Below are 18,570 nucleotides of genomic sequence, written 5' to 3' on the forward strand. Positions count from 1 at the left end.
CATTACCAAAAATTTTAAGCATATATATTTCTTAAACAGTGAGTTCATGACCCTTAAATATGATTGAGAGGGAACCAATATGAGTTGCAAAGGCTGGACCTCATTTTGTCCAAGATGGTATGAAGCATCTTGGGTAGCAGTCTGACAACTGTTAAGCAAATAAACATATTCTCTTTAACCTCCACTGCACTGAAAGCTGATATTCCATCTTGAGTAAACGCATACTCTATAGTGATCAACTGGATCAACTGTCCCTGTTTGCCAGAGATCTGTGGGTTTTAGCACTGAAAGTTCCATGCCCTGAGAATCCCTTGGTCTCTGGCAAACAGGGACAATAGGTCACCCTAACACACATACACATAAATACGTGTGCGCACACACACAGGTAAGTGATGCTGAGTGTGTTAGAACAAGGTACAGTTCGGCAGTCCTCTTAGTACCCTACTCACGAATCCTGAAGTTATCATCACTGAGAAGACAGCATCACTCACCCAGGTGCAAGACCTCATGTACAGACCTCTGACTCCACTGGGACCCATCAACATGCCATGTCATCATGACAGACACAGTGACTAGAGTCCATGCTATGAATAGTTCAATTCAATAACCAGCATTTTTTAAAAGTTAATTTGAAACCCCTGCCTCCCAATTGCCATTGCCTATTTGCTAAGAAAAGTCAGGCAATTTCTGAGGCACAGCATACCTACCATTTGGTAGATATTTCATAGGTTTATAGCCTTGTAATTTGTTATGCTTTTCCTGTAATGATGTCACATGAAATAAAGAGTTATATAACATGTAATGAAATTAGATGATAATTGTGTCTGTATCTAAATTAAATCACAGCTATGTAATTTCTTTTATGTAAAATATCTGCTAGAAAACAAATCAAATTGATTAGGAATGGCATTTATGCACCAGAGCATATATTCTTCTGTATTGTAAAAGTAAACTCATCATATAAATCTTTTCTAGAACCACATTATTATGTACAAATATATTATCCTTAGTTGCCTACTGGAGACCTTATACTCTAAGATCAGTCATGACCATACAAGCTAATAGGAAGACAGTCAGTCTGAATAGCACACTACGGGAAGGGACACGTATCTTCTTACTTGTGACACCACCAAAACAGCACTGTTGCCAGTCCTGTGGGGTGTGACAAGAGCTCTCACACGGCCTCGAATGCCACACCCTAACCCACACACTGAACAATGAGGTTCACAGAAACAAGGCTAACAAAATTGGAAGAATTGCTACAGAAGCCTTCCCCTTTGGGAAATGAGATTCTTAGAAGGATCATCACTAATATATGCACTCACTACCCTGCAGTGAGCCTGAGAATATAAAAAAAGCCCTTGAGGACTGTGGTTGCCATCCTGAAATGAGCAATAAGCTAATAATATACTTTCTCCTCTCATGTTTTATATTCAACAACTTAGTAATTATATAAGCACATTTAGAATAAGCATGTTAGCACAATTCCAATGTCCAGTGTTTCCACCACTGGCTTTACAAGTAGAGAATCCAAAATGAGACATCATCAGTAAGCAGAAATGACGGAAGTCTCTAAAGGTCTGTTTTACACTCTTGAAAGAGAATTCAAAGATCAGCTAAAATGTGTATTTAATGAAAAACTTACTTCATACAATATATTCATTTCACATATGATTTTTGAGTAGGCAGTCCACCTTTTTTTTTTTTTTTTTCAGCAAAACTGACACAGAACAAAGACTTACTGATTGTTCATTTAAATCCTGGGAGTCTTCCATGTGGTTTTCTCACTTCCCCTGCCACTCCCAAGGAGAAGCAGCTTCCTTCAATTAAAAACGGACTATCTGAAACAAAAAGATGGAAACAGAGAAAAAAAAGGAAAATGTCACCTTTTTAATTCATTTGTAAAACTACCAAAACATATTTAGCGTGATAGTTATTTGTGGAAGCATTTCTTTAAAGAATGAAATTTATTAATACTATACCCAGATCTGATAGAAATAATAATCTTGAAAATAATGTCATGGTAAAATTGGAATATGTGGAGGACAGCTCCTCAGGAATTCTGCAGCTAATCAAAAATATCTGAAAATGACTGTGGAAACACAGTCTGCCATAAATACTTAGTACACTATTTTGCCGGATGATCAATTCCTCACTTCTAACAAATATCATGTTATAAAATTTATGCCCAATTTTAAAAAGCAAATTTAAAAAAGCCTATTATGATAAAGAAGGTACTACTAATAAATATGGGAAGAAAAAATGGTCAATAAACTATGATGAGACAATCAGTTAACTATTCAAAAAAATAATCTTTACTACATATTATACATAAAAATTTACTGGGAAATTTAAAGTTAAAAAACAAACTCTAAACAAGTAGACATGTATTTAGTTTATTCCCAGGTAGAGAAGGATTTTAAAAGCACAGAAGCAACAGAAGATAACACAAAACAGTTAAGCACCACCCTAAGTCCTCTCTCAGTCTCTCATACAGACACCCACAAATAATCAAAAGTAAAAGGCACCTGAAAATCTAGAAATACTTGCACAATATCAAACACAATAAGCTAACATCTTTAACATATAAATTGCTCTTACAGTTCAAACAGAAAGCCACACATACACCTACCAAAAAATGGTCAATCATTAAACAATTTTCAAACTCACTAATTAATAAAATGCAACTTAAAACAATGATACATTTCTAACCTTTCAAATTCTAATTCTAAAAAAAAATTTCTAAGAATAGGAGAGGTGAAAAAGGTAGATAAAAATCGGTGTCCATCATAGTCATAGATATAGATATAAATTATCAAAGTGACATTTTAAGGAAAATTTAGTGACATCAAAAATTTCTCAAAACATAATGTAAGCATAGAAGTATTCCAAGCTGCAGAAACAATAAGCTCCCAAATCAAGTTCTGTAATACTCAGTCTACTCAGGCCTGTGCTCAGATTTCCCTATATTCATCACATATCCCCTAGTACAACCAGGTAGAAACAGTTTTAATTTCTTTCTATTCTGCAGTATTTTCTACCATAGACATGTTACTTTCCTCATGAGGATACAAGACATTTTAAAAGTTACAAAGGAAATTTAAAATGTAAATTGTAAAATGTTTTATGAATATACTAACAAGGAGACCCAAACCAAAGGTTTTTTTTTTTTTTCCTTTAACTCTTAGGAGTTAAAAGCCTAAAAATAGTAACTTATCTGATGTCATGTAACAGTCTCCATGAGATACTGGATAAAAAATACTCCAAAAGTTGAAAATCGTCATTTTGAAGAAATGTACAATTTTTAAAGTACATGCACAGGTTTGAATCACGTCCCCAAAAAAGCATTTTCAGGTTCCAAGCCCTGGTCCTGTGGTGTGAACCAACTATAAATAGGATCTCTTGAAGCTGTTACTTCGGTTAAAGTGTGCCTTAATTGAATTAGCTGGGCTTTAATTTGGATCACTAGAGTCCTTTATAAGCAGAATGAAATTCAGACAAAGAAGACAAGAGATCGCCTCTGGGAACAGCCAGAAGCTGGATTCAATGGAACCCAGAAGACAAAGAAGACATTGTGCATTGCCATGTGACAGAAAAGTCAAGGCCCAAGGATCACTGGCAGCCAGCCTCGGAACACCACAATCTTTGGGGAGAAAAAGCCTTGCCCTGCTGCCGCCTCAGTTTTGGACTTTACCTAGCCTCAATACCAGAAGCCAATAAAGTCCCACTGTTTAAGCCAACCCATTGTGTGGTATTTATTTTAGCAGCTGGGAAACTAAAAGAGTACACTTGAGATGGGGTGGAGATGGGGTGAATTTTAAGCCTACTGAAAGATGTTGCATTAGGCATTTAAATTCAGGAAGCTAAGCAGGAAGGGTAGATTTAAAGACGTCAGGGGTTTGTGCTGTAGGATGGAGAAACAAAAAGAGTGATAGGAAAAGTCCTGACTCTCTGCCTCTTAGCTCACACCTCCATCTGCCTTCTCCCCCTCTCCTTGGGGACTGGATTTGTTCCCCTGGTCCCTGACCCTGGCCAATACTTGCATGCTCCGCTGGTCGAGCAGACCTCCCGCACCTGTGCTGCATACTGCTCCCGTCCCAAGTCTGTTTCCAGGACCACCTGGCTCAGGTGTGCCCAGATATGGAGGACACCTTAGGAAGAACCAGCCCCAGAACCTGCCCGCCTCGGGAACTACCCCATCCTCCTGGGTGGAAGTGGCTAACCATCTACTAAAAGCCACTGTCTGTCACTACCTGGATAACAAACTAGACAAGTTCTCCCTTGAATGGGAGAATCTGATGTTCCTTTTTCTTCTAAAAGATAAATGTGTAAGATAGATGGTGAAAATACCATACCCTATTGCAAAGGGAAAGGACGAGAAGTTCAGCTATGTCAAAACAACACAAAACAAAAACTTCATGTATCTGAACAGAATAAAACAGCTCCAAAGGTAAAAGGACACAACAGATTGGAGAGAATATCTCCAGCAAATATTAAAAATAAACTCTTCTCACTAAAAGAGCATATAAACTGGAAATGAAAGGTTTAAGGGACCATTGAATGATTAGGTTAAAGGTATGAAAGCTCAGTTCATTGTAAGAAAATGTAAATAATGAACATATGGAAAATATATGGAAAAATGTTCACTCTCCCAGTTATCAAAATATGTAAATATAAGCAAAAAGTATTGAACTATTTGAATTATTTTACACTTAATGATTAAACAATTTAAATATTGATAATACCCTACATTTGAAAGGAAACAGTAAAAATAGTCTTCATTCAATCGCTGGTGATACTGTCAAGTTTTCTAATACTTTTAGAAAACAATCTGAAACTGTACTTCAAAAGCTAGAAAAATGTTTAAACTCTATCACCCAGTTTTAACTCTCCTTAAAGTAAGCTTCCCTTCAAAAAGCCACAATCTATTCACCACTGTATTATTCATGATAATAAAAATAAAAACAGCTTCATCTTTGTAACAGATTGTTTAGACAAATTATGACCAATAAATTTAATGTAAGGATCAATAAAGCAATTACAATGACATAGGAAAGTAAAACTTTTTATCATGTATTAACTGAAAAAATCAGAACATAGAATATGTTAGCTCTGCTAACACTAATGTTCAGCTAAGTATGTATTTGATATTGATTAAAAGGAAACATTAAAAAATAAAAATGATTTGCTAAAGAATTCTGGTTTGGGTTTTACATACTTTGGTTATTGTTGATTTTATAGTCTGTGCAATAAATAAAATTTTATTTTATCCCACTATAATAGAGAAGCACAGAGTAAGTAAAACTAAGTGATGCCAAAATGGTTTTACAGGATCAGTTAAAACTATGGCAAATAGTGAAGATAAATTTTATTAGTAGACTCCCTCTCCAAATGGCCTCTGTGACTTCTTCTACACTAAGTAAATTTCAAAGCCACAGCAATCTCCATAAAAGCAGGCAAGCTTTGTCTTATTTACTTGTTTTGTCTACAGCACCTAGCTCAGTGCCTGGCAAACATTAGATATTTAATATCAGCTAAATGAATGACACAACTAATAGTGGTGAAAGGGTACACAATGTATCTGATTATATGAAGGAAAACCATAAACATCCATATAACTTAAGTTTTGAAAATTCTGTCTCAACCATATGGCTATTTTGAGGAAAAAAATCCCTTTCATCTTACATTTTTTCAAGTATATAATTGAATCCATTTTACCATTCACTTTGTGTAAGGACAGTAAGAATGGAAACTTCTGGAGAAATATTATTTGCTAAACTAGAATGTTTTAACTTTCCAGAAAATTCCACATTGAGAATGAGTTTAACAGATAATTTCCCCCCTCACTGGACCTAATAATAAAATTACCTACAATAAAATTATTATTGATACCAAGTTAATCTATCATTTCCTTACCCACAACATAGCCTGTATACAGTTAACACACTGACATTATTTTTAAGATGTGATTGAGGTTTAAATTAGACATTTCCAGAAAGCATACCTAACAGTTAAGTGTAATGATAATCAGAAAAAAAAAAAAAAAAAGTGGCAATCTGGGGTTGCAGGCACGAAACGGTGGAGTAAGAAGTTTTACACGTCACTCCCTCCACTCGAAAAATGAAAAATCTGGAAAAAGAGAATGGAATCAACTAGGTGGCATCCTTGGAACCAGAATGGACTTTTAAAACAACTACAGGAGTTCAGAGGAAGAGAGAGGCTACCAAAGGTTCATCTTCTGTAAGTAAAAGCAAGAACCAGCAATCAGCCCCATAGCTCAGCCCCGCTCAGAGGCCGTGGAAATGGCTGCAGCTACAGCAGTGCAATGCAACCCGGATTCTGGGAGCAGCCACTGGGAAAAGGGCTGGCAGAAAAACCTGCTCCTCTACAGGTTGGAGTTAAGGGTCAAGGTCAGTCTGGGGGATCCTTGAGGGACCAGCATGGAAACTGAAGTCTGTTTTGGCCCCCTGGGCAGCAGTGCTTCCAGACTCCCTCCGGCATCCATGTGTACCTAAAGAGCTACTGGCTCTTCTTTGGCTGTTTGTTCTCTTCTTCCTTCTGTGTATGGGCTTTCCCCGGTCTGTAGGCCCCTGAAGGCACAGCAGAGACTCTGGCCTTGGTTTCTGCCCTCTCCACACCAGCTGCATCTGGCCTCACACTAGCATCTACCAGAACCTAAAGACCCCAGGCACTTTTTCATCAGTTGAGTTTCTCCTTTCTCTTTCCTGTGTTGTTTTGTCTGGCAGATCCCTGAGGCATCAGAGCTGACAGTTTCTCTCTGAAGCAGTGTTTTCTGGCCTTACACCAGCAATTACAGGGATATAAAGAGCCAGTGCACCTTGCCTGCTTTTTTCTCTCTCTTTTTTTTGTTTTTTGTTTTTTTCTCCCTCTTTTTTTTTCCCCCCTTGGTTTGTTTGTTTTTTTCTTTCTCTGTTTTGTATTTTTGGATCTGGTGGATCCCTGAGGGATGACAAGGGACACCGGACAAAGTTTTGGTCTGGAAAGCAGTGATTCTGGCTTCCTACATTTTTCTTTCCCTTTTTTTCTGATTTTTTTCTCCTGGTTCTTAGTCTAGTTAATTGAAGAGTGGGACGACTGTTTCCAGTGTGACCACAACATAACACTTAGAATTTCCAGTTATCAACAAAAAGTTACAGAGCATACTAGGAGAAAGCAAAGTATGGCCCAGTCATAGGAAAAAACAAAAAAGAATTAAATGGAAACTATTACAGAGGAAGCACAGTCTCTGGAATTACTAATCAAGACCTTAGAATAACTCTCATAAATAGGATAAATGAAATAAATAAAACATAAACAAAGAATTAAGGGAAATTAGGAAAATAATATATGAACAAAATGAAAATTTCAATGAGACAGAAATTACAAAGAAGACCCAAATGGAAATTCCAAAATTCAAAGGTGCTATTACTGAAGAGGAAAATTCAATACAGGGTTTCAGAAGCAGATTGAAGGACCTTATACAAAAATCAACGCAAAACAGATCAAAGACCTAAATATAAGAGCCAGAACTATCAAACTATCAAAAGAAAATGTAGGGAAGCATCTTCAGGACCTTGTGTTAAACAATAGTTTCTTAGACTTTATACCAAAAGCACAAGCAACAAAAGAAAAAAAAAAAAAAAAACAACAACAACAACAAAAATATATATATATATATATATATGTATATGGGATCTCATCAAAATCTAAAACATTTGTGCCTCAAAGGAATTTATCATGAAAGTAAAAGGTCAAAATACACAATGGGAGAAAATATTTAGAAACCACATATTTGATAAAGGTTTAATATCCAGAATATATAAAGAAATACCTCAACTTAACAATAAAACTACAAACAACCCAATGTACAAAATAAGCAAAAAACTTGAACAGACATCTCACCAAAGAAGACATATACAATTAGAAAAAGAAAAAGAAAAAAAAACATGAAAAGATGCTCAATATCATTAGCCATCAGGGAAATGCAACTCAAAATCACAGTGAGATACCATTTCATACCCATTAGAATGGCTTCTATTTAAAAAAAACAGATTAATTACAAGAGTTACAGAAGATGTGGAGATACAGGAACACTCATTCATTGCTGGTGGCAATGTAAACTGGTGCAACTGCTGTGGAAGACAATTTCTCATTTCCTTGATCTTAGTCAACTATTTTATATTTTTTCTCTTTGTTTTCAAGCCTTCATATATAATAACAGAATAATTTTTTTTTAAATCCATAGAACTGCACTACACAAACAGCAAGCCCGAAGTTAAACCATGGACTATGGTTAATAGTACAATTACAAAACTGTTCTTCCATTAATTGTAACAAATGTTCAACACCAATGCAAGTGTTAATAATAGAGTGGTATATAAGAATCCTATATTTTATGCATGATTGTTCTGTAAGCCCACAACTTTTCTAATTATAAAAGGGCAGTATGGAGAAGGCAGAAGAAAGGATCAATGAACCCAAAGACAGAACAATCGAAATTGTCCAGGTTAAGGAACAGAAAGAAAAAAAGAATGAAAAAGAAATGAACAGAACCTGGAGAACTTGTGAGACACCATCAGGCATACCAATATACGTACACTTTATAGGTGTTTCCAAAGAAGAGAGAGATAAAGAGCCAGAAAAAAATATTTGAAGAAATAATGGCAGAAAATTTTCCAAATCTGATGAAAGATATGAATGTAAAATCCAAGATGCTTAATGAACACCAAGCAGGAGGAACTCAAACAAGTCTAAACCAAGACACACTATGATCAAATAGTCCAATGCCAAGGTCAAAGAACCTTAAAAACAGCAAGAAAGAAACAACATGTCAAATATAAGGGATTCTTAATAAGATTAACATCCAACTTCTCAATAAAAACCATGGAGGCCAGAAGGCAGTGGGGGGCATATTTAAAGTGCTAGAAGAAAAAAACTGTTACTCCAGAATAACATGCCTGCCAAAGTTGTCCTTCAAAGATGAGGAAGAAATTAAGACACTTCTAGACAAACAAAAACTGAGGGAATTTCATTACCACTAGACCTGCCTTACAGGATATGCTAAAGAGAGTCCTCCAAGTTGTAAAGAAAGGGCACTAGACAGTATCTCAGTGATGAATTAAGAAATAAAGATCTCTAGTGTAAGTAACAATGTGGGTCAATATAAATGTCAGTATTATTTAGCTTTTCATTTGTAATGCTGCTTTTTTACTTCTTTTAAGGCTTAAAATTCAAATGCATAAAAAACAAGTATAAATACTGGTCACACAGTGTATAAACATGTAATTTGTTGGCCCTGAATAGCCAAACAATTTTGAAAAAGAGAACAGGGTTGGAGAACTCACAGGTCCTCATTTCAAGTTGTATTGCAAAGTGATAGTAATAAAAAATAGTGTGGTACTGGCACAAAGATAGACACGTAGATCAGTGGAACTTGACTAAAAGTCCAGAACATTGCTAAGCGTCTATCTCTGGTCAACTAATTTTTGACAAAGTTGCCAAGTACATGCAATGGAGTAAGAATAGTCTCTTCAACAAAAGGTGTTGGGAAGATTGTTGCCTACATTCAGAAGAATGATATTATACCCCTACCTGATATCATACACAAAAATCAACTCAAAATGAATCAAGGACCTAAATATAAGAGCTAAAACTATAAAACTCTTAGAAAGATTATGCAAGGGCAAATCTTCAGGATGTTGGATTCAGCAATGGATTCTTAGATATGACTCAAAAAGCACAAGCAACAAAGGAAACAGTAGACACATTTGAATTCATCTAAATTTAAAACTTTTTTTTTTTGGCACCCAAGGAATTTATCAAGAAAGTGAAAAGGCAACTTACAGAAGGGGACAAAATGGGTTTGAAGCTATACATCAAATAAGGGTTTAGTATCCAGAATATATAAAGAAATTCTACAATGCAACAACAGAAAGACAAATAACCCAATTAAAAAATGGACAAAGGACCTAAATAGACACTTCTCTTAAGAAGATACACAAGTGACCAATAAAAAATGAAAAGATGCCCAACATCATTAGTCATTAGGGAGATGCAAGCAAAAACCACAATGAGATAGCACTTCATACTCCCAATGATGGCTATTATTTTAAAAATAAAAAATAGTTGTTAAAGAGGATATGGAGAAATTGGAACTCGAGTACATTTTTGGTGGCAATCTAAAACGGTGCAGCCACTGAAAAACAATATAGCAGTTCCTCAAAAAGTTAAATAAAGAATTACCATTTCACCTGGAAATCCCACTTCTAGGCATATAACCAAAGAGAATGAAAACAGAGTTGCAAACAGATACTTTTACAATATTTATAGCAGCATTATTCATAATAGCCAAAAACTGGAAACAACCCAAGTGTCTATCAACAAGTAAATGAATAAACAAAATGTGATACATTCACACAATGGAATATTATTCAGCCGTAAGAAAAAATGAAGTTATGAGACATAAGTTATGAGACATGCTGCAACACGAAAGAAAAAACTTTATGCTCAGTGAGATAAGCAAGACAAGTAAGGACAAAACTCATTTGATAACACTTATAAGGTTAACTAGAAATAGTAAATTCACAGAGATAGAAAGCAGACTACTGGGGGAGGGGGAGACGAAAGAGGGAAGGGGAAATGTTTGTAAAAATAAATTTTAAAACTTCATATTCTAGAGGCTACATTTAGCTTCTCTATTAAATCAGTAGAATAAATGTTAAAGTTTTAGACAAAGATTCTTTCAGCATGTATGATCAAATAAGCTGTGATTCTGCTACCGTGAATAAAATATTCTTTATAGAACTAGAGGGTCAATGGAAAAATTACCTGTAAAGTTGTGAAGTTATTAAAAAAAAAAAGAAAGAAAGAAAGAAAGAAAAAAGAAGTGAAAACCAGGAGGAACCCATCTCAGGGAGCTGTTTATAATTCAAGTGAAATTAAGACTTCAGAAAAGATGTTGAAGCATAAAAAAATTAAGTAAACTGTAGTGATTGCCCTTTTTTGTCAACTACCAGTTCAGAGTTTATGTAATGTTCAGGTTGGGGAGCTATTTGCATCAGTGTTCAATGTTACAACATAATACTTCGCTTTATATGTCCTTAAAATTTATATTAGTTGTTACTCAGTGTAACTTTTTAGAGTAACATGAATTTTTTCTTTGCCAAGCACACTAAGGTACTAAAATATTATAAGCCTAGGGATTTTAAATTACTGAACCAAGAAAAACTACCTAGGCTAATTGCAGACACAGTATTATTTTACATCATAATTTAGCAATGGTTGTTATGCTAAATCTTTTAACATTTAGTTTTCACAGATACATGAGAAAAGGACAAGAACACTTAGAATCAGGTAAGAGAAGTATTACCTTGCAATAAAGACATAAAATTAAGGAATAACAGTAACCTCATGCTGTTTTATGAGGCCATAAGCCAGCTCCCAGCTCTATCTCAAGGCCACTCCCCCAGAAAAGGTGAATTTAAAACCAGAATAATAGCAATCTCACCCATTCCATATTGCACTGGATTATTTCTTCTACAGTTACATTTTCAATACATAGAAAAGTCAGCATATCCTTTTCTTTAATTCTGCTCCAGAAATGAACTATAAACTCTTGTGTCTTAGGAAGAAGAGTTAAAAAAGCAACGATTCTTCCAAGTTACATACATAGGAGATTTATACATCAACTTTTAAAATGATTCAAGACATGGAAACAGCAAGGGGACCTGAGTCCTGGGGAAAGAGAAGTTGTTGGAGGAGGTGAGTGGAGTAGGTGGAGTCTGTGTGATGCCTGACCCCATCCCCTATCCTTCTGAACAAACTTGCAATGAAACCTACATTGTTCACTAAGCCTCACTCTCACTCAGTCTTTTCTGGAGGACACGAAGGGGTGGCTCTCTGTTCCAGGGAAGGGGCAGGATGAGGACAGAAGCTGCACATGGGAAAGCCACACATCTAGATTCTACATACCACCGGAGCAACCTCCCACCAGTCATGGAAGGCAGACTCCTGGGCTTCTCACTAATCCTCGGTCGCTCACCCCCCACATTCAGGCTCTTCACGGCCACCTCGACAGTTCAAGCCGCCATTGCCTCTTGCCTGGACTGGAGTCATAGCCTCCTAATGGTTTCCTTTCTTCAGTCCTGCTCCTAGGAACTCATTTTCCACAGCACAGCACAGTGAGAGTTCTAAAGTGGAGACCAGACTATGTATTCCTAAAACAGTTCAGAATTTTATCCCACCCTTAAGATAAACCAGAAGCTCTTTAATTGGCCCTACTTGCAGCAGAAGCAATGCCAAGCAAAAGGACCCATCTGTCAAAAAGTTCCCTGAAGAGTCACCAGTATCTGTTGCCTTTGCTTCCTGGGCCCAGTGGTCCACGTGGATGTTCTGAGGGAGCGCTCAAGCTTCCTCCTCCCCAGTACTTGTTCCTTTCTCCTTGCTGCTCCCCAACTCCATCACTGCCAGCACACTGTCCTGAAGCCAAAAGCTGGGAACTGTACCAGAGTCTCCTGAGGGGGTGCACTTGTCTCTTATATATCTATTCCACTGACCCATAATCAGTTTGTAACCCATTAGGTTCCCCAAGTCTTCTCCAGTTACACCAAATGTCTTCTATCTATTAATTCATCACCATCCCTTCCTATTACTTAGCATTGGGCCTGGGAAAATATCAGGCTAGCCCTATTTCAGTGGCAAAATCTCTAAGATATAAAACCTTGGTGCTCTTTACAGCCAGGTGGAAAAAGCTGTTCAATAGGGAGAGACAAAAGGAAACTGACCCAGAAAGAGAAGCAAAAGTGAGAGGTGTCAAGAAAGTTCTGGCAGAATTTAAGTACCTGGATCTCATTACTCCTGAAGTCTCACTGTTTTCTGCCCTTTCTGCTGCTCAGTTGTTTGATTCTTCCCTGGATTCCATGTGCTATCTTCCTCATCTTCAATTAAATTTTCTTCTTTGCTAAGCATATTGCCTAAAATAAACCTGCCATTGTGTAGGAAGTCTAGCATCTCATATTCTCGTTACGTTATTGAGAAATTATACCTGTGATCAACTGTCAAACAGTACATTGCTTCCAACCTCCCGTGATCTTGGTTACCTACACTGCCCTCCTAAATTTCATTAATGGGTCTGTAAAGCTGGGTCAGGCATCGGCTGGTCCCAACTGCTCAGGCAGCACGCCAGAAAGGGAAGCCAACAACACAAAAAACACCTAGCTCCAGTTCTCTGGCCAACTATTCAGAGAGGGGGAGATGAGCATTCTTTGAACATGCACGTTGACTCTCTTCTCTGCCTGCACAAAAGGAAAACAACCAAGGAGTCCAAGAAATAGATGTGGGTGAATGGTAATGAGCGCCTTGCCTGACTTCAATCTCCTTAAATGGAACCAAGCTACAAACTAGATGCTGAGCAATTTTTGAACTCCATTTAACAAAGACAGAGTATGGGCTTTGCAGAATGATCCCTTTAATACAAAATGTTTAATAACAACACGGGGTTAATATTTCTCATGCTAAAAATTATAGTAAGTGCAACTTCATGATCATCATTTGGGTCATTTGTGATAGGTTCCTTTGGTGGCAAAATTCTGTAGACTGACTTCTCTTCCCTGAATTACTCCCGGTTCTCCTCCTGACATAGATTTCACATGACTCTGCTGAGCCCTTTGAATACACTGTAGTGGTTCATCAGCTGCCCCTCCTATAGCCTGGCAGAAGAGAAAACTCCTTAGTCCTTTCTTAGAAGCAGTCTGCTTTTTCTCTGCAATAAATCTCTCTTCCATATAAGCAGGGACCCTTTTGTGATGAAGAATATATGGCTGTATATATTACTTAATACACACTGGATGGCTTTATGCTCCCCTTGAGGGAAATTTGTTACACTGAAAGAATTTAAGAATAGATCTCCAAAGTTGAGTATTTGACTCTTGAAATCCCACAGGTATAAAAGATAATTGGGATTCAGAGAATAAAATGTAGTGATTCCAAGTAAAGACTCTGGAATAACACAGACCTGGGTGTGAGTTTTAGTTAAGTTTGTCATTGGAAAACTGTGTGGCCTTGGGGAAGTTAATTAAGGTCTCTAACATCATTCACTTCACCCTCAAAATTAGGGTAATAATAATAATACCCATATTATATTGTTAGGATTAAATGAAATAACATGCTTCAAAAATACATGCTATTTTGATTCGTAGCAACAGAGTGGAAGAAACTCTCTGCTTCTTTATTTTGCTCTTCATATCTTGAATTAAAAGACTTTACAAAAGGAGCCAAGAGGTCACTCTGGTGGGCACTCTTACGCACACTTTAGACAACCCTTTTTAGGTTCCAAAGAATTGGGGTAGCTGGTGGTGGATACCTGAAACTATCAAACTACAACCCAGAACCCATGAATCTCGAAGACAGTTGTATAAAAATGTAGCTTATGAGGGGTGACAATGGGATTGGGAAAGCCATAAGGACCACACTCCACTTTGTCTAGTTTATGGATGGATGCGTAGAAAAATAGGGGAAGGAAACAAACAGACAAATGTACCCAGTGTTCTTTTTTACTTCAATTGCTCTTTTTCACTCTAATTATTATTCTTGTTATTTTTGTGTGTGTGCTAATGAAGGTGTCAGGGATTGATTTAGGTGATGAATGTACAACTATGTAATGGTACTGTAAACAATCGAAAGTACGATTTGTTTTGTATGACTGCGTGGTATGTGAATATATCTCAATAAAATGAAGATAAAAAAAAGAAAAAAAAAGGAATGAAGTTCTGATACATGCTAAAGCATGGATGAACCTTGAAAACATAAAAAAAAAAAAAAGACTTTAACATTCCTCTCTGTTCAGTGGAGTAGCATCTATGCAATTTCTTGCAAAACACAATGATTTTTAACTCTGCTCAACTAAGAATATTACACTTATCAGTGAGTTCCAGGAGCTGAATTCCAGTGAATTAACCATCCATATTTAGATAGTAGCCAAAAGTCACCAGCTTGTTACCTGCTTTCCAAACTCAGGTAAATTTGTAAAAATGAACAAAACCATGACAAAGAATCATGAGCATTTATCCCTTTTTAGTTTGTCATTCTACATCACATCAAAGATGTGGTTGTTTCTTTAGTGTTGAGAGACTGACACGACCAACAGCAGAATTATAGATGGGCTTGCCAAAGAGAAGGGAACACATTTCAGAAAAGGAAGCATGAGAGAAGAACCAGCAATTGGTGTCAATGAGATGCTGAAAAGTTTCAAATCGGCAAAAGCAGGAGTAAAGTGGAACATATTAGAGAATAAAGATTATTCACTATAACTATATTTCGCTAGCCTTAAAACACAAATAAAGAATGGCATATGTGACACAACAGCAAAAACACATCTACTTTAGATTCCAAAAAAAAAGCTGAACAGGAAATGAAGATAAGGGACAACTTCAAGGCTCTTCAACAATCCAGGTGTGAAGTCATCGGAATCTGGACTGATGTGAGATCTTATCTGACAGAAGCCTGGAGAAGAGGTGGATATGAGGGACAATATGGAAGACAAGCCAAGAGGACAGAAACTGTATGAAGATAAATGATAATGCAGATAGGACTTTCAAGTGTAAAGCCTTGACTCCCAAGAAACTGGAGGTATGGTGAAACTGAGAGGAAAAGATCCACTTGTGTTTTGTTGTTACTGTTTTTGTTGTCATTATCTTCATTTATGCAGATGGGCGGGAAGCAAAAGCAAGAGGCGATACATAAAGGAGGGAGTCTGAAATTTGTCCCCTGTGTTGAAGACGGGCTAGAAAAACTCAGCTCACCAACAGACTCAGAGAGGAAGCTCTTCATATAATAGAGCCTTTGGGAAGAGAATAAAAGAAAATGACTTGAGATAAATCAAAACTTCAGCTTTGCACAAATGTAAATTCTAAACTCATGCTGAATGTGTAGTATGGAAACCTCGAGCCAAAAAAAATTAAAATCAAAACTAACCCAGAGACTTGAAATCCCCAAGCTCCAGGGGAAGCAAAAGCAAAATTGTTTCATAGGGCACAAAGGGTTATGAGAGGGAAATCCATCAAAAATTATAAGCTACATAAGGAAACAAAACAAAATACCATGAGGTAGAGATGGCAGATACTACAACAGGTAGAATTAAGACCCCAAGAATTTAAGATTATGGAACAATCTGGAAAAGGCCTAAAATGATTACAAACCCAAAATCATGCAAGCCAATTCCTTAAAAAAAAAAAAAGTGGCACTTAAGGGTAGGATTCTGTTACCAGGACGTTTGTTTCAAAACCCAGCTGTTACTCTAGTGATAACCTTTCTCTGCCTCATTTATCTCACTACAAAATGGGGCTAGTTGCTTCAATGTTTACATAAATTAATATTCATTAGAACAATGGCTGGCACAAAACAAGAGTGACATGTTTCATCTCTCATTTTATTAATAAAATTAATGTCATAAATGAAAGAAAGGATTACAGAGACAGAAGGGATAGAAACAGAATTGAAAGAACACACCTTATGAAAAATAAGTGTACAAATTTTTAAAAGCATAAAATTTTTAGATGCATATTTTGAAATTTACAAAAAATATTAATTAATTAACTAAACATGAGCTTAGATACAGCTAAAGAACCATTTTGTGAATTGGAAGATAAACCTCAGAAAATCATCAGAATACAGCACAGAGTATTGTGAAAATGTTGTTAAGAGACATGGAGGAAAGAATGAGAAGGTACTATATTATTTTAGTAGGAGTACCAGAAGGAGAGAAGAGAGGAACTGGAGAAGGAAAGTATTCAAAGAGATAATGACTTAGGATTTTCTGGAATTGTAAAAGAGCCTTCAAGTTGCAAATTTTACAAGTTGTGAATACAGTAAATAAAAACAAATCCAAAGCAAAATGTAAAACATGATGTACACTTAGAGTCAAAACATATGGCAGTGAAACACAACATGGAGTTGAACCAAAACACTAAATTTATCTGAGCCATTGTTTTCTGAATTCCCTTATGTTCGTTGAACATCAAGGGAAACAGCAGAAAATCCAGAAAAATAAATCTTTAAAGCAACCAGAGAAAAAACACAGTTTACCTAAGAGGAAGACCCATCAGATTGAAATAAGAATTTTCTTCAAGAACAATTAATTCCAGAAGTCAAGGGAATAATGGCCTGAACGTGCCAAAGGGGAAACAACCACCAACATAAAAGGCAATACTGGAGTGAGGTTGAATTAAAGACAACTGGTCTCTCACAGAGCCTCTCTGAAGCAATGCTAGAAGATTTTCGTTAGGAAGGAATTCAAACCAAGAGGTAGGATGTAAGAACTTCTACATTTAGGATATTGGTGGGCAAAGAAATTGATAAACATATTGTTATCTCTAAATATACCTACAATGAAACTTTCTAATCATTGAGGCACTGCCGCTGTCCCCGGTTTGAGTCCCTTTTTCAGCCCAGAATGTTCAGAGGTAGTATTGATGTCCACAAACTATACATATTCCCTTTAAAAACAGTAATCTTCAGCTTCCTTTCAAAGTTTTTGATTAATTCAGTGTGCTAAGAGAGATCTGAGACTAAACAAAAACAGTCGACTTAAAATGTTACTTAATCCCCATGTACAGATGTGGGGAGATTATTCTCACATTTTGCTTAAAAATGTCTGTTCTTTGGATGTGAGTTTTCTCTTCTGTAAAACAGGGTGATTGAAATAGATTGACTTGATGAGTTTTTCCTGTGGATAAATGTACAGTATATTTTGATTATGGAAAGGGATCCTGATATATAATAAACATGAGGGATATAAAGTTTAGCGTATATCCTAAACTTTTGGACATACCTAAAGCCAAGTTACTAGTTTGAATTTTCTATAGTCCTTAGAGCTAAGGATTTAACTAACTGATGCTGTTTGCTCTCTGCCTTCCTAAAATTTAAGACACTTGAAGAGAATAATCTGATTGGTTCATATTTTTTAACTGAGGCATCCAGGAATGTTTGAATATCTTCTTTCCCCTTAAAAAATTTCCCTGTAGCAAGTATAAAATCAATCCACTGATTTTATAACTGCATTTAAAGTAGGGACCTCCTTTACAAAACGTCACCATTATAGCTTCTAAATACCCAAGGACCTCTATAAGGGTTGAAGATACTGGAATTCAGAACATAATAGCTCAAATAAATGTGGTGTTTTGGTTCAACTCCATGCTGTGTTTCACTGCTTTATGTTCTGACTTCAAGTGCAAACTTGTAGGGAAAAAAAAGGAGAGAAAAAGGAAGAATGGAGTTCATACAGTCTTGTTTCTTTTGCTTGGAATCATGAGGAGCATAGAAGTGGGATTTATTTACAGGTTGATCGTATGAGTCTGTAGATGCAATACTCAAAGCTTCTTGGCTTCAGTTAATAGAACCTACTCCTCCTCCTCTTTCCTTCTTTCAATTTCTTCCTTGTTTATTAGCTTAAAGATATATCTTTCAGAACTTCTACATTCTGGTCTGCCCATCAGAGCCACAAACAATAAACTGAAATCTGTTTTAATATGTATGGCAGGCCCAGACATTAAGAGGGCACTATCATTCTCAACAACC

The 18,570-nt window shown here is 36.4% G+C and overlaps 1 protein-coding gene across 12 annotated transcripts in view; it reads right to left on the reverse strand.

The window, feature by feature from the left end:
• The window catches only part of EYA4 (EYA transcriptional coactivator and phosphatase 4), a 307,648-nt gene that overhangs the window by 271,390 nt on the left and 17,688 nt on the right, over positions 1-18,570 (reverse strand). For all 12 annotated transcript variants that reach the window (XM_037844422.1, XM_037844416.1, XM_037844414.1 and 9 more), the window contains one exon: positions 1,743-1,841. In XM_037844422.1, the coding sequence (XP_037700350.1) occupies positions 1,743-1,753 (11 nt within the window). In that variant the 5' untranslated portion in view covers positions 1,754-1,841. The remainder of the gene's footprint in view (positions 1-1,742; positions 1,842-18,570) is intronic.

The sequence above is a fragment of the Choloepus didactylus genome, chromosome 7, assembly GCF_015220235.1.
Source record: "Choloepus didactylus isolate mChoDid1 chromosome 7, mChoDid1.pri, whole genome shotgun sequence".
In the NCBI taxonomy this organism is placed as follows: domain Eukaryota; kingdom Metazoa; phylum Chordata; class Mammalia; order Pilosa; family Megalonychidae; genus Choloepus; species Choloepus didactylus.